The sequence below is a fragment of the Rhagoletis zephyria genome, unplaced genomic scaffold (assembly GCF_001687245.7).
Source record: "Rhagoletis zephyria isolate East Lansing unplaced genomic scaffold, Rhagoletis_zephyria_1.1 Rzeph_scaffold_00191, whole genome shotgun sequence".
NCBI lineage: Eukaryota > Metazoa > Arthropoda > Insecta > Diptera > Tephritidae > Rhagoletis > Rhagoletis zephyria.
The window spans coordinates 286,382-301,333 of record NW_016157275.1 but is presented as its reverse complement, the minus strand read 5'-3'; the positions used below and the strand labels follow the sequence as shown (position 1 = coordinate 301,333).

Here is a 14,952-nt window from a genome sequence, read left to right as displayed (position 1 = left end):
TTCGTCAAAAAATGCGAAAAACTATTTCGTAGCACATGGTAATAATATGGGCAAGGGGGACTTAACCTTAGGTTTTTTTTTTTACAAATTATAACAAAAATTTGCTACAGCTTTTGCTGAAAGGTAAGTACATTTTTAGCGCATAATTTCAAAAATGCCAAATTTTGAGTTGTGACTCTTTTGAAGACGCTGTGCGATATGTATGCAGGAATAATACTGAATTATTTAAATTTATACAAATTATTACTAATAAAATGAAATAAATAATTATTTGATATTTCGGATTTATTGGATATTGGAAAATAAATATATCGTCGATGTTTTTGCAAAACCGCCCATCGACCAATTGCAAAACCGCCTATCTTACGGCAATAAAATTTTATAGGAGAGCGAAAAACGGTTTTTCTTTGAAGGCATTGCCTTGACAGGCGATATTTTCTCTTGCAATTAGTTTATAAATCTGTTGTTTTAGTAACGATTTTGAGATTTCATGCATTATTTTTGCCACAACAGCGATTTAGGCGGTTTTGCAACTGGTCGATGGGCGGTACTTATGTATGTATGTAAAATTTCAATTTTACGAGTACACAACATGGCGGGTGCAACCTCCGCGGCCCACTGTACTGCACTCGCGCATGTTTTACATTGTTGCCTAAACTCAACTCTTGGTTATTTCTCACCTTCTACTTGTTTTCCAGCTGTTGTGGTCTGTTGTGCTGTGGTGTAGAGGGGCAAGGCAGTAGTTGTAAATGCCATACCATTAGTCAAGGGGCTTAACGCTGCTGCATAAGGCGGAGTAAGACTCTCTCCTGCAGACCCTAAGCCAAGATTGAAAAAAACAAAACATTACAAAAAATTATTAAGTATATCAATTAAATTTTTTACGAATATACAACTGTATACTCAATGATAAAAACATTACAAGGTAAATTCATTCTCTCAATTCGTCGGCCATGATTTTTTTCTGACGTTTGCCAGCATTCTAAAATCATAAAATTGAGAATAAAAAAATGAAATTGTTCGCACTTGTTGTTGTTTGAGATTGAAAATGGGAATGTGTGTGTGAGTTTGAGTTTTGATTTTTAAATTATATTGTTGGCAAACGTCAAACTGTCTCTCAATGGTTTTATCTTGTTATGTTTTTATCATGGTACACTTGACATAACTCAGCTGATACCCTGCAGGGAAAGCTACTAATTGTGAACAAGAATTCTACCAGTTTGCGTTTTAGTCCAACTAGTTCACGTTCTTTCCTTTTTCAATCTTATAGACTGGTATTTTTAACATTGCGATGTCGTACGAGATGCCAATTGTCAGACTATGCATCAGCATCTACTAGTAGAAATACTACACCTTTTCCAAAGTATTTCAGAAATCCAGAAATGTAAAGGTTGAACACACCAAAACTGTGACACTTTGGGTCAATATTTTGAAATTCAAATACCATAAGCTGACCATGACCTTAGTTGGACGTAGAAGAAATTTCATTTGAATTTGATCCCTAGTTGAGTTATAAATGGCAACCGAGTTAGAAACGAGACAAACCATTTTGCACGAGTTTATAAATGATCTGGCCTTAAGTACACGTAAAATTGCTAAAAATTAAAGATTGCACTAATCGACAGTTTGCAGGGTTTTAATCGGTACAAATAAGGCCTGGCAGTTACGAGAAAACCAGGGAGCGGGGGTTAGCATGGTCAAAGTGAAAAAAACAGTGCTCGGAAGGTTCTTAGTGCGTTTTCGCGAGATCCGAAGGTTTTGTCGCGTTATGTTGCAAAATCCGTACAGAGATCGCAGTTTTTCGTACAAAAGGTAAAGCGGCTACAGCGAAATCCCGCAGTCGGAAGTTGTATGAATTCTAAATTAAAAAATACAACTGCATTATTATGGCCTACGAAACCTACTGCTTTAAAAATTCAAATTATATTGCAGGTCAAGATTTGTGTACAACTGCAAGATGCCCGTGAAAGCTGTAAGCTGAAAATGAAGTCCAAATTTCCAAAAAACAACATGGTTTGGCAAGCTAGTTGTTCCTGTGGCCGCAAGAGCAGCCCTTTTTTCCCATCCGGGACAATGAATGATCAAGTTTACCGGGATGAGTGCCACAAAAGGCGTTTTCTGTCATTTATCAACAGGTAAGGTAGTAGGCCACTGTTATAGGCGGATATGGCAAGCTGTCACTATGCCAATGACACATTGCCGTGGTATAATGCAAATAACATCAATTTTGTACCTCACAACTGCAATCCAACCAATAGCCCAGAGCTACGTCCTATTGGGGAATATTGGTCAATTGTCAAAGAAATCTTGAAGAAAACAGGTGAAACAGTGAAAAATATTGAAGAGTGCAAAACAAAGTAGTTGTGCGCATCGCGTAAAGTCGATGATGCAGTCGTGCAGAAACCGATCACTTGCATATGGAGCAAATAATAACTAATATTTCAACATTTTAATAACATCTAAACTTCCAAGTTATATAATACAAAAAAAAAATAATTTCAAAGCCTTCTAGTTTGTTTCTGGTAGTAATCTCTAAGTGTCGCAGTTTTGGTGTGTTCACCCTTTATTTCCGAAAACTACAAATAATTTTCACAAAATCTCAATTAATTTTCAGAAAAGGCCAAATGTGTTTCAGAAAACCCCAAATGATATTCAGAAAACCTCAATTGGTTTTTGTATTTCAGAAAGCCTCAAATGGTATTCAGAAAACCTCAAATGTATTTCGGAAAACCCCAAATGTATTTCAGAAAAACTCAAATGAAATTCAGAAAAGGCCAAATGTGTTTCAGAAAACCCCAAATGATATTCAGAAAACCTCAATTGGTTTTTGTATTTCAGAAAGCCTCAAATGGTATTCAGAAAACCTCAAATGTATTTCGGAAAACCCCAAATGTATTTCAGAAAAACTCAAATGAAATTCAGAAAAGGCCAAATGTATTTCAGAAAAACTCAATTTAAATTCCGAAGAACGCAAATGTAATTCAGAAATCATTCCCAGAACACTTTTATATATGGACTTTTTATCATCACCCTTAGAAAACATAATGAATTCTAAATTCATATCCCGATTAACCCCTCCCCCAATTTTTGTAATTGAGTAAAACAGGATAACACTTGTAAAAAAGCAGATTTATTTAAGCGAACTGTTTTAAAGTCCAACAGACATATCCCGCAAGGCCAAAACATCCGAAAAAAAACAGATGAGTGCTAGATAGCACGAGCTCAATCCGCTGTAGTAACGGTCTCTTTCGATTGGCGAATTACTTCCTCCAAGTATTGCAGTCTTCTTTCTACTACTCCCGGTCCATCGGTAGAAGGAATAACCATATGGCTTTTGACATAACTTTTTTATTTTTGCCCAAATGTTCTCAATATCGGATTGAGCATGGACGAGTATGAACCCAAGCGCAGAAGGGTGGGCGAACCGCTACTGCCAACTACTTGCTCAAGCCCAATATGACAGGGTGCATGGTGGCACACCAATACCAGATCTGACAATGTGTTGCCCATGCTCGTCCACTTGTCTAAGTGCTCTTTCACCCACTCACCCACGCTTTTCTTCTTGAACGACCCTCGTCGTGTCTCCATATACAATACACCTGATGTGCTTATGGCCCAATTAAATGGACGTTGAGCCCCTTGATAGTGGCAGCGTCAAAACTGCTCGCGTACCAGACTGGGAGCGACCCTTTGTTCGGCGACAAAACCAATTAAAATTTGTTTTGTCTATTACCTTGTTTATACCAACACATAAAGCGCCTTGACCCAGTTCGATGTGATTCAAAACGGAAGCATAAACCAACTTTCAATACGCTCAGAAATTCGACAGTGGATTGACTCGAATTTGTTTTCAAATCGCTTTTTTATTTCTCACATCGCACAGAGGGGTATTTGGCCGATTTAGGCGGCCAAAAGTCAAATTTAAAAAACGCACATTTTTCTTTTATAACTGAATATAGGGCGAAGAGAATATAATTCTTGACTAGATTTCTTTATTTTTTAATCCCTCTTTGTTTTCACTCGTTCGCACCGCACTGTCAAAGTACCGTGTTGATAATTGATTATTTGGTTTTTAGATGTGTTTAATACAAGCCGAAGTGGTAAAAAACTGCTCTAAATCGTGTTAATTTTTTTAATTATATTAAATTAGACAATTGTAAAGCAGGTAAATACCATATAATCCACATAGTTTAATACAAATATAATATAAACTGGTACCGGCAGAGCGACTAGGAAAAATATCGTATTTTTGCTCATTTTAATGGATTTGAGGAATAAACTACAGTCATAAAGTTATGTAACACCACTCAACGGCGCTGAGATTCTTGCTTGGTTGTTATGCTTGACAATTCGTAGTTTGGAAACAAAAAAAAAAACCTGCTGAAAATGTGCGTTTTCTATGCAGTGGCCGTTGGAAATACTTACTACTGCCGAAAAATAAACTGAAAATACTGCTGCAGTACTGTACCAGTTTCCCTTAAATGTATTCAATAAGTAAAGGGGGGTGATAGGCAAGCCAAGACGCCCAACAAAGTAAAGGGGCAAAGGAGGGGGATGGGGGGGTTTAGCTAAAGATGGGTTGAATTGAAAAGTGTGGAGAGTTACAGAGGAGAAAATACATAGTTGTCAGTACATTTAGAAAAAAAATCTCTGCTTGATGGTAAGTTCTAGTAAAAATATGAAGCTAATTTGACATAACTAATTGTGCCCCTTTTAAAAATTACATAAAACAATCCACTTGTTTTCATTATTTTTTAATTTAAACACCTATAATTCAAAAGTTATGCAGCAAATTGGTCCAAATTTTTTTTGAGGCTTCAAGTATAAGTCAATGAATTATATCCAAAAGCAACCAGCTTCATATAGTTTACAACAGTGAAAATAAAGCTAAATAACATAAAGGTTACCTGTTTTTTTGATTTGCCCATTTATGATATTCATATTGTTATAATTAACTTAACCTATTATATACATTGTATTTAATTTTAAATTTAAAAGGTGGCAGCCCTGTTTAAAATAGTTTCCAACTATAACCTTATAAATTAATTTTTAAACAGATGGTAACCCTCGTACACGTTTCTTGGAAATAAAGCCTTTTCAAACCCATTTCGAATGTTACCCACATTGTAGTAATTCATTTAACTTAATAGCGTTTAATTTTTAAGCAGGTGGCAACCCTTTTAATGTTCTAACTTAGATATAAAGGTTCTCCTCGCCGATACGAATACGTCGGTCTCAATTTTTCTACAATGGGGCCTCGATAACATGGAGTCTATCGATGTCGACATTAAGCACCTTTTTTTCGTTTTTTTGGCGGAATACTTGGACATCCTCCCCCTCTATTTATTTGATTTTAAACATTTACAGTTTTAAATATCGTAATACGTCGTTTCTAGGCATTTTGAGTTAAAATTTTCATAAAAATAATTTTGGCCGCCTAAATCGGTCAAATACCCCTATGTGCATCGGTTAGAAAACAGATATAAACAAATCACTCATTTGACGCGAAGTAAAAAAGGCTGGGTTTCTTTATACGGCCCGTTTTAAATCTGAATTATTATTATAACAAATTTGAATTCTTGTCCGCTTCCATTTCGGTCCACCGCGCAAATTAATTCTTTAAGAAATATTGAATAAAAATAACAATTGTGTTTACTTTTGAATACGGTTTCAGCAAGTTTGCTATAACGACACAGGTATAAATGTTTGAAAGAAATATGTGTTGAGTCAAATCAGCTTTTTGTTAATGCGGTTCTTGCGTAGGTATACACAAGGTATATGTACACAACTTGTTTCCTTTGCTGAATGTACTCCGTCAACGCCGTTACTATTCTGCTCGTTTTTGCTTATTTTCCGGAGAGTTCATTGTCACAGGTATTTGATGAACGCTTTCGGGGTTCGCAACAGTTAATGTGCAAATATTCTTCCGAAATTATGTTTGGACTTTGGAAGCTAAATCCTTCAGGGTAATTGTATTGTTTTCTTCTACCCAATGTACCATCGAAGCTACCTGGTTTGTCAATCCCCCCTCCTCTCTTCTGACTCTCTACCTTGCCTATCTGTATCCAAGTCTATGCAGTCTTGTAGTTAACACCGAAGGCCGATGATAGGCTGGACCAATCTTCGCCCTTATTGGCAGCCTCCACAATACGTGGCCAGTCCACATTGTTATAAGTTTTATATTTTCTTCGTTCCACAACCGCATAATCTGTACCAAATGCATAAGTACATATGTACATATAAGATTTAACATATACAATATTTAGCACGGAAATATGGTCAAATTACATATAGCATTCTAATTTTTTCACATTAACACATACACACACGTACGTATAATCGTTTAAAATTATGCACAGACAAATGAAACTATGTATACCACTCGAATGCTAACTCCAAATGTGTATTTTTTTACCTTCCTTCTATTAGCTCGGGATGAAACTAGGTATGTAATATTGATACGCCTAAAAGATGCAGCGATTTCTATTTTCAAGTTACATACCTGACGACAGTACAAATGGCAATTATAAAGGGAGGTTTTAGTTTTTTAAACTATAATTTTTTACATCGATGTTTGAATCCATGCTCATTTGTATCTTTAATTCATAACTGTGTACTTAATTGTAAGATTATTTATATAAAGTGTTTGTTGTGTGTTTCTGAATTTAAATTGTGTTTTTCTGAAATACATTTGGGGTTTTCTGAAATAAATTTTTCCTTTTCTGAATTTCATTTGAATTTTTCTGAAATACATTTGGGGTTTTCTGAAATACTTTTAAGGTTTTCGGAATATCATTTGAGGTTTTCTGAAACACATTTGGCCTATTCTGAATATTAATTGAGTTTTTCTGAAAATCATTTGTAGTTTTCGGAAATACATTTGTGCTTTTCTGAAATACTACTGGAAAAGGTGTAGTAGCATCATACCAGTTGATGAGATAGTCTGCCAATTCATCCCCCGTGAAAAGACAAGCACCTGCGTGGTGTACCTGAGGTTGCAGGTTCGAATACTGGCGCAGGGACATTTTTTGTATTTTTATTTATTTTTTTATTTAGGGTTTTTATTGTGATTTCTAGATTTAGTTGAAAAAAAATATTTTTTTTTAAATTTATTTTTTTCATGGCACAAGCATTTCTTGCCATATATATTTTTTTCTGCAATGCGATTATATTTTCCAATTTATTATTTATATTTAAATTGAAATAATTATTTTTACTTACATTGATTTATGTTTAAAAATCTTAACCACCTCCAAGCGGCTTCGAACCTGCGATCTCAGAACCGGAACCAGTAGTCTTCACGTGACATCACAGCAGAAATTTGTAAGAAAAGCAATTAATTGCGTTTTATTTTTGGCTTTGGCAATTCAAAGCAGATGTCACTGATTGCTTAGGTTCTTCGAAATTGCAGAACTGGTAGGCACATACTAGTTAATGAACTAGTATTTTTTCGAACTGCTTTGGCTTTTCACTGCAGGGTACACACGCAGTAAAGTTTATAATAGGCGCACACATATCATTCACACATACATATGTACAAATATGGATGCAGATATGTAAATAAAGTTTCACAGCCACATAAACACAAAGGGCTTATACGGTTGACTAACGGGCCCGCTTATCCGCATAAACAGCCTTCATTTGCATTAACTCATGCATTATTCCAAGGCGAATTCATACGTGGTGATGTTCAAGGCGAATTTAATAAAGCAGTGCTAACCGTATATAAGGAAAAAATTACACTAACAAATTATACGCACATTGACATTATGAATTCCAGCAAACACAGCATTATGACGTAATGTTCTCCACGGCGAAAAACTCTGATTCGCCGGTAACACCACCTTATTAATTCGTCTTGGTGGTTTTGTTAGATCAGCTGATTTCTTCGCCATACATGTTCGAGTAGCACACCCATCAAAAGCAAAAAGAAAATACATGCAAATTTTGGGGCGAATTGAGATTTGACATAACACCCGTAATACAAAGTACATGTGGTCTTGTATAAATTCGCCTTGCATGTATTCCGAATTCTGAAAAATGTCGTGAGCGTGTGAGATAGACTGCGATTGGAAGATTTGTAGAAGTCAAGCCACAAAAGATTTCCAATTAGATACCGATTGTGTGGTACAAATAATAAGTTATCAAATAAAAAATTTACTTATTTTTGTTTCGCAGCAATTCTTCTTAATGACTTAACTATTTGAACACAAAAATAAAGCGATACTATTAAGCTTGTGAATTACACGGTTCGACAAAATTTGGACGAGGTTGATCTCGAAAATGGGACTAGCCTCACCTTACAGATTTTTGAATGTTGATTTTAAATCCTACGTACGTATAGTATTTGAGAAAAAACTGTTAAAGCGTCAAAGAATTTCAAAAATGAAAAAAATAGTCTGAACAATGATATAAAAAGAAGGTAGGTTCATTTCAAAATGTTTGCTAAAATTTTTTGATTCGAGTCACGCTTTTGGACACGATAACCCAAAATCATTGTGCAAATAACCGAACCGTACCCAAACAGTCTTACTTATGCGTTTTTCTATAAACAAACATTTTATAAAATGATACTGCAGTAGTTTTCATCTTATGTGGATAATTCTAGTCACATAGTTGCGTGCTTATACAGTATATTTTGTTTTGCTGCCTTTATGCTTAAGTGAACATATAATTACCCCAAAATGCGCATCAGCGGCATTATTTTTAACATTTATAAGGAAACTGCTCCGATAGATGCAGTCAACATACCTGCACTTTAGCGAAAGTATTACGTTTGCCGGCACTGGCTCAACATTTACCCTAACTTTAAAAGCTTTTATTTATTTTCCTCATCTCGCAGAACAACGAAAACGGCTATCGTATTATTAGATACCATTCGGAAAATAATTTCGCGTGCAGTATTTTCTACACTCTAAAACATGTTTGGCAAATTTACGTCGATAATGGTAGGCAACACATTAAAGACTATGTAGCACAAAGCGTTTTTTATGCTATTTAATTCTAAGTCTCGATTTAATGCAGCCTTCAAACTTTATTTAATAATGCGCAATGATGATGTGAATACATTAAGTGGTGAACTGTAAATGTTTTAACTGGAAAATGTTTTTGATGTCAAGAAGGTACAAAAAGTATGTTTTTAACACTACAGTTAATTGCTAGCGAAACGAGATCAGTTATGGTGGGTGGTTGTTGTTGCGCCCAGGTGGCGTGATGTTGATCTTGATTTTCTATTGGATCCGTCGATGATTAATTGGTGGGTATATGTACATACATATGTGTATGCGAATGAGTGTGTCTGCGATGAGTGACTTCAATGAAGTTGAGTGGGTGAGATTGCTTGCGAGTGGAATCTTGGCTGCGACAACGAAAACGATGCAAGATGTGTACGATGAATGAGTGGAGAGTGTGGCTATGATAAAGGGTGTCGAGATTGGGATCAGAGTTCATGCTTGAACATCCTTGATTGCATTGCGCTCAATACTTTATCCATGTGGAGCCGTTGATTCTATTGGCAGCTTGCAGACCTTAGTTACTGCTCGCTTATAAATGCCCTCAGCTCGTTTTGTTAACACAATACGAACCATTCCGTCATCTCCGGAAACAGTTTGGACAATACGCCCCATTGGCCATTTCAGTGGTGGGGTATTTTCATCTCTTATGAGTACCAAATCGTTAGGTTTCAAGTTTTCTCACGGCGTTCGCCATTTCTGTCGTCTTTGCAGCTCCTTCAAATACTCTGCTTGCCATCGGACCCAGAACTGCTGTTGAATCGCTTGAACTATTTGAAACCTTTTTAGCTTACCCATATGAACATGTTCCAGAGATGGTTCCGGGATGGTTGTTAAACTCCTACCAATTAAGAAATGTGCCGGAGTTAAGGCGCGAAGATCATCCGGATTGCTTGACAATGGAGTAAGAGGTCGGCTATTGATCATAGCTTCGACTTGGCAGCACACGGTATGCAGCTCATCAAAGTTTAAAATGTTTGTTCCCACGGTACGACGTAGATAGAATTTGGCTTGTTTTACCGCGCTTTCCCAGAGCCCACCAGAGTGGGGCGATCGAGGCGGAATAAATTTCCATACTATCCCTTCTTCGGCCATAAAGCTATTTACTGCTGTGATGTGTTGCTGCGAGTTAAATGATGCCAGCATTTCCTTTAGTTCACGATTGGCACCTACAATATTTGTTGCGTTATCCGAGAAAATTGTGTGGCATATACCGCGACGCGCTATGAACCGCTTGAGGGCCGCTATGAAACCCATCGTTGTCAAATCAGAAACCAGCTCTAAATGCACTGCTTTCGTGGTGAAGCAAATAAACACAGAAAGAAACACCTTGATCGGAGCCCTTCCTCGTATTTGCTGTGTAATAAAGAACGGCCCACAGTAGTCGATTCCGGTTACCGCAAATGGGTGAGAAGGCTCAACTCTCTCGCGAGGCAGTGATCCCATAATTTTCTCTTGAAGAAGTGGCTTGTTGCGGTAACACATCAGGCAACGATGAATTACTTGCTTTATTATGCTTCGAGCGTTGACTATCCAAAACTTGTCACGTATAATGCTAAGCAGCGTTTGGCATCCAGCGTGCGAATGGCGGCGATGTAAGCGCTCAATCAAAGTGCGGACGAAGGGTTGTGACTTCGGTAACAAAATAGGATGCTTGGTGTCGAATGGCAGTGACGCATTTGAGAGTCTGCCCCCAACACGAATTATGCTGTTATGGAGGAAAGGCGAAAGTTGATTTAAGGTGGATTGGTTTCCTACCTTGCCTTTCTGCAACGCCCTGTATTCGGCAGTGAAGGATTTTTGCTGAATATAACGAAGAATCAATAGCAGAGTGTCGTCCAGTTCAGGTGCTGTTATTGTACCACACTCGGTTGGTATAATTCGAAGTTTGTCGATGAAGCGTTTAGCGTAAGCGAAAACGCGCAGGAGTTTAAGATAATTGTTGACGAATTTGTGTTCCTCGATGATGTCTTCTGATTGAGATACCACAAGAGTATGCACTTGTTTGCGTTGCTCTGGTACATCTACGACAATATTATTGGGGATGGACGGCCAGTGGTATTCTTGGAGGTGGATGACTTGGGGACCGTGAAACCACAGATTATTTCCAATGAGATCCCGCACCTTCGCTCCCCGCGATACCAAATCAGCAGGGTTTTCGCTTGATGATACATGATGCCAGGTGTAGTCAGCTGTGAGCTGTTGAATCTTTGCTACCCTATTTCCCACAAATGTTGTCCAACGTGAAGGCTCGCCTTGTATCCACGACAATGCGATCGTGGAGTCTGACCAGCAGTGCACGTTTCGTCGATTGACAGCGAGTATTGATACTACCGATTCTAACAATTCTGCCAGCAGAAGCGCAGCACACAATTCTAATCTGGGGAGAGTGACTGTTTTTGTTGGTGCCACTCTTGACTTTGCAGTGATGAGCGAGGTATGTGCGCTACCGTCAGCATGAGAAACCGCGTAAACACATGGAGCATGTAAGCCTTCATGGTCGCATCTGCAAAGGCATGTAGTTTAGTATTGGAATCAATGCATACGAATCTTGGAACGTGAATCTTGTCGATGTCGGTAAGTTGGTGACATATGTCGTCCCATTGTGTGTGGATGGTGAGTGGTACGCTTTCGTCCCAAGCGAGGCGTAGTTTCCACAGTTCTTGCATTATTATTTTGCAGGTGACGACGATTGGATTTATCAACCCGAGTGGGTCAAAGAAACTAGCTATTTGCGATAGAATGGTGCGTTTACTGGCTTTTGGTATGCGTTGTTGCGATGGTGCGTATGAGAAGAAGAAGTAGTCATTAGCAGGCGACCACTTCAGACCAAGCGTTTTTATGTAGTCGACATCACCACCTATTACTGCTTCTTTGTCTGGCTCAGAAATGTCATCGATGATGCGGTTGTGGTTTGATGCAAATTTTCGAAGAGGAAATCCTCCTTTAGCAAGCAAATCTATGACGTCCCTTTTAATTTTAATGACATCCTCAATGGTGTTGCTACCTGTCATGAGATTGTCGACATAAAAATCTCGTAGAGTGATAGCAGCTCCAATGGGGTGGTTGGACATGTTATCGTACGCCAGTTGCTGCAAACATCTTACGGCTAAAAAAGGAGCGCAACTGGTTCCGTATGTCACTGTTCGTAGTTGATAAGTCTTGAGTGGTTCACTTGGCGAATCTCGCCATAATATGCACTGCCATTTGGCATCTCGCTCATCGACCAGAATCTGCCGGTACTTTTTCGTTATATCGGCCATAAGCACATAGCTATGAGTTCGAAAACGAAGAAGTACAGTGAAAATGGTGTCCTGTAAAGTTGGACCGACGCGAAGAATTTGGTTGAGTGCGATACCATTCGATGTGCGGCAGGAAGCATCAAACACAACCCGTAATTTTGTGGTAGAACTATCTTCCTTTGTAACGCAATGATGTGGAATACATGTGCCTACCGAAAAGTTTGTTGGTGTAATCTCAATCATATGGCTTAAATCTATATATTCATGAATAAATTTCTTATATTCTGCTCCAACTGGGTCGTTTATTAGCATTCTTTTCTCTACTGCCAAAAACCGTCGACTGGCAATGTCAAATGAATGCCCTAGTTTACTTGGGTTACTTGAAAATGGAAGGCGAACAATGAACTTATTCGTAACTGGACACCGCATTGTTGTTTGTGTGAAATAGTTTTCGCACTCTCTTTCATGAGCCTTACGCTTTGTTGTTTCTGGATGATAGTCATCTTCTAATTTCCAAAATTTTTCCAACAGCGACTCCAATGCAGGCTGCGGCTGTATAGTCACATTGCTGAGCTCTGCTGAGGGCGACGACACAAGCAGCGAAGTTGAGCAAGGCAGCGCCGGCAACGAGAGCAGCGACGTCGGATTCGAAGACGGTGGCGAAAGTGTTATTGCTCCAGCGACGATCCAACCCAGCTGTGTTTTTTGCAGTGTCGGTAAACACTCACTTAGTTTTATTTGGCCTACCGAAAGTATGTCGAAGAACAGGCTGGCCCCAATTAGGATATCAATAGGTCCCGGTTGATTAAATGTGGCGTCAGCCAGGGTGATGTTGGTAATGATTCCCCATTTAGTACTATTTAGGCGATGTTGAGGCTGCTTGGAGGAAATTGACGGCAATATAACAGCTTCCAAAACTGACGAAAAACCGGAATGCAACGAAGATACACCAACTAAACTAATTTGCTGCGATGTGGTAGTGACTGCTCCAATTCCACTTATTTCCACGTTTGTTTTACTGCGCCTGACCTTAAGCAACTGCGCTATGCGTTCCGTGATGAAATTCAGTTGGGAAGCTGAATCGAGGAGTGCGCGAGCTGTTACGGTCACGTCGTTCTTGTTATCTAGGTGCACAAGCGCCGTTGCGAGGATGACTTCACTACATATATCGTGTACATGTAGTGCGGATGGAAGCGAAGAAGTACCCTGGTTGGCTTCTCGACGTTGAGGAGCTTGAGGTGGGTGACGGTGTAACAGCGTATGGTGGCTTACCCGGCAATGCTGGCACCTTCTCGATGATGGACAATTACTTGAAGAGTGTTTCGTTCCTAGGCAATTCAGGCACAATTGTTTGCGCTTGACATGTACAAAGCGGTCCATTGGATCTAATGCCATGAATTTAGAACAATTGAACGCATTGTGGCTGATTTGCTCGTCACACAATAAGCATTTGTCCGCATGCGTTGACAACAAGCTGGATTGCGGTTTCAGAGTACGATGACGTCTGGGAGGCGATGAGGGAATATTTTTTGTCGAAGCGATGCTGGCCTCCATAATGTTAAAGCTTTGGCAGCGGCGCTCCAGAAAGCTGGCCAAATCATCCCACGAAGGCAGTTTAAGTGGCGAGGTACTCGTATTAGTCCACTTTGTGGCCACATCGTCCTCCCACTTTGTTCTAGTCGACTCATCGAGTTTGGACGTAAGCAGATGGAGGATAATGCCATCAGAAATTTGAGATTTTGATGTTAAAGATTCCATTGCGCGTAGACTTCCGTTTACCATATCGATTAATTCACGAAGTGTAGTTGCAGACGGCTTCATAACACGCTGAATTTCGAAAACTCTTTTTAGGTGCGACTGGAAAATTATTCTTTTATTGTCATATCGTGCACTGAGTAGCTCAACAGCCTTGCGATAGTTGACCGCGGTGACTTCTAGTGCTTGTACAAGTCGCGCAGCGCTATCGGTTAGGCATGATCGAAGATATTGAAACTTTTCGATATCTGATAGCTCGTTGTTTGTGTGGACTAAGACCGAAAACATGTCATAAAAGCCAAGCCAATCTGCATGATGCCCAGAGAATTTCGGAAGCTGTAATTTCGGAAGGCGAAATCTTGATTGAGTTGACGACGAAACAATGCGCGTACTGCTTAAGGTGTCAGGTTCAATTGCACGTAGATGAGCGAGCCTCTCCATGATGGCAGATTTTAATACGAGATAGGCAGCTTCAAATTTGGCGCGATGCGTTCCTTCCAATTCGGACTCATCAAGCTCTTCCAGTTGAGATTAAATCGCCTCAAAGCTATCCAGATAGCTTACAAAATCTCAAGCTTGACCTTCAGCATCGACTCGGTCATGGTATTAAGTTCAGCTAGGCTAGCACGGGAACTTTCTAGACGCTGCAGCACTAATTCTCGCTGGCGAACTTTAGTACGAATATTTCCCGACGAAGTCGTTGGTGGAGGTGTTACTTCGCCATCAAAGGATAGAAAATCCACGTTGCCAAACATTTTATGCGAATTCCAAGTTTATTCAATGTTAAGCCTAAATAATCCGGCTGGAAGGACCTTCTCATGTAGCACAAAGCTTTTTTTTATGCTATTTAATTCTAAGTCTCGATTTAATGTAGCCTTCAAACTTTATTTAATAATGCGCAATGATGATGTGAATTCATTAAGTGGTGAACTGTAACTGTTTTA

The 14,952-nt window shown here is 39.0% G+C and overlaps 1 protein-coding gene across 10 annotated transcripts in view; it reads right to left on the bottom strand.

Annotated features, from left to right (window-relative positions):
* Window positions 1-14,952, bottom strand: part of LOC108358004 (CUGBP Elav-like family member 2) — a 364,101-nt gene that overhangs the window by 76,974 nt on the left and 272,175 nt on the right. For all 10 annotated transcript variants that reach the window (XM_017609112.1, XM_017609110.1, XM_017609115.1 and 7 more), the window contains one exon: window positions 681-818. In XM_017609112.1, the coding sequence (XP_017464601.1) occupies window positions 681-818 (138 nt within the window). The remainder of the gene's footprint in view (window positions 1-680; window positions 819-14,952) is intronic.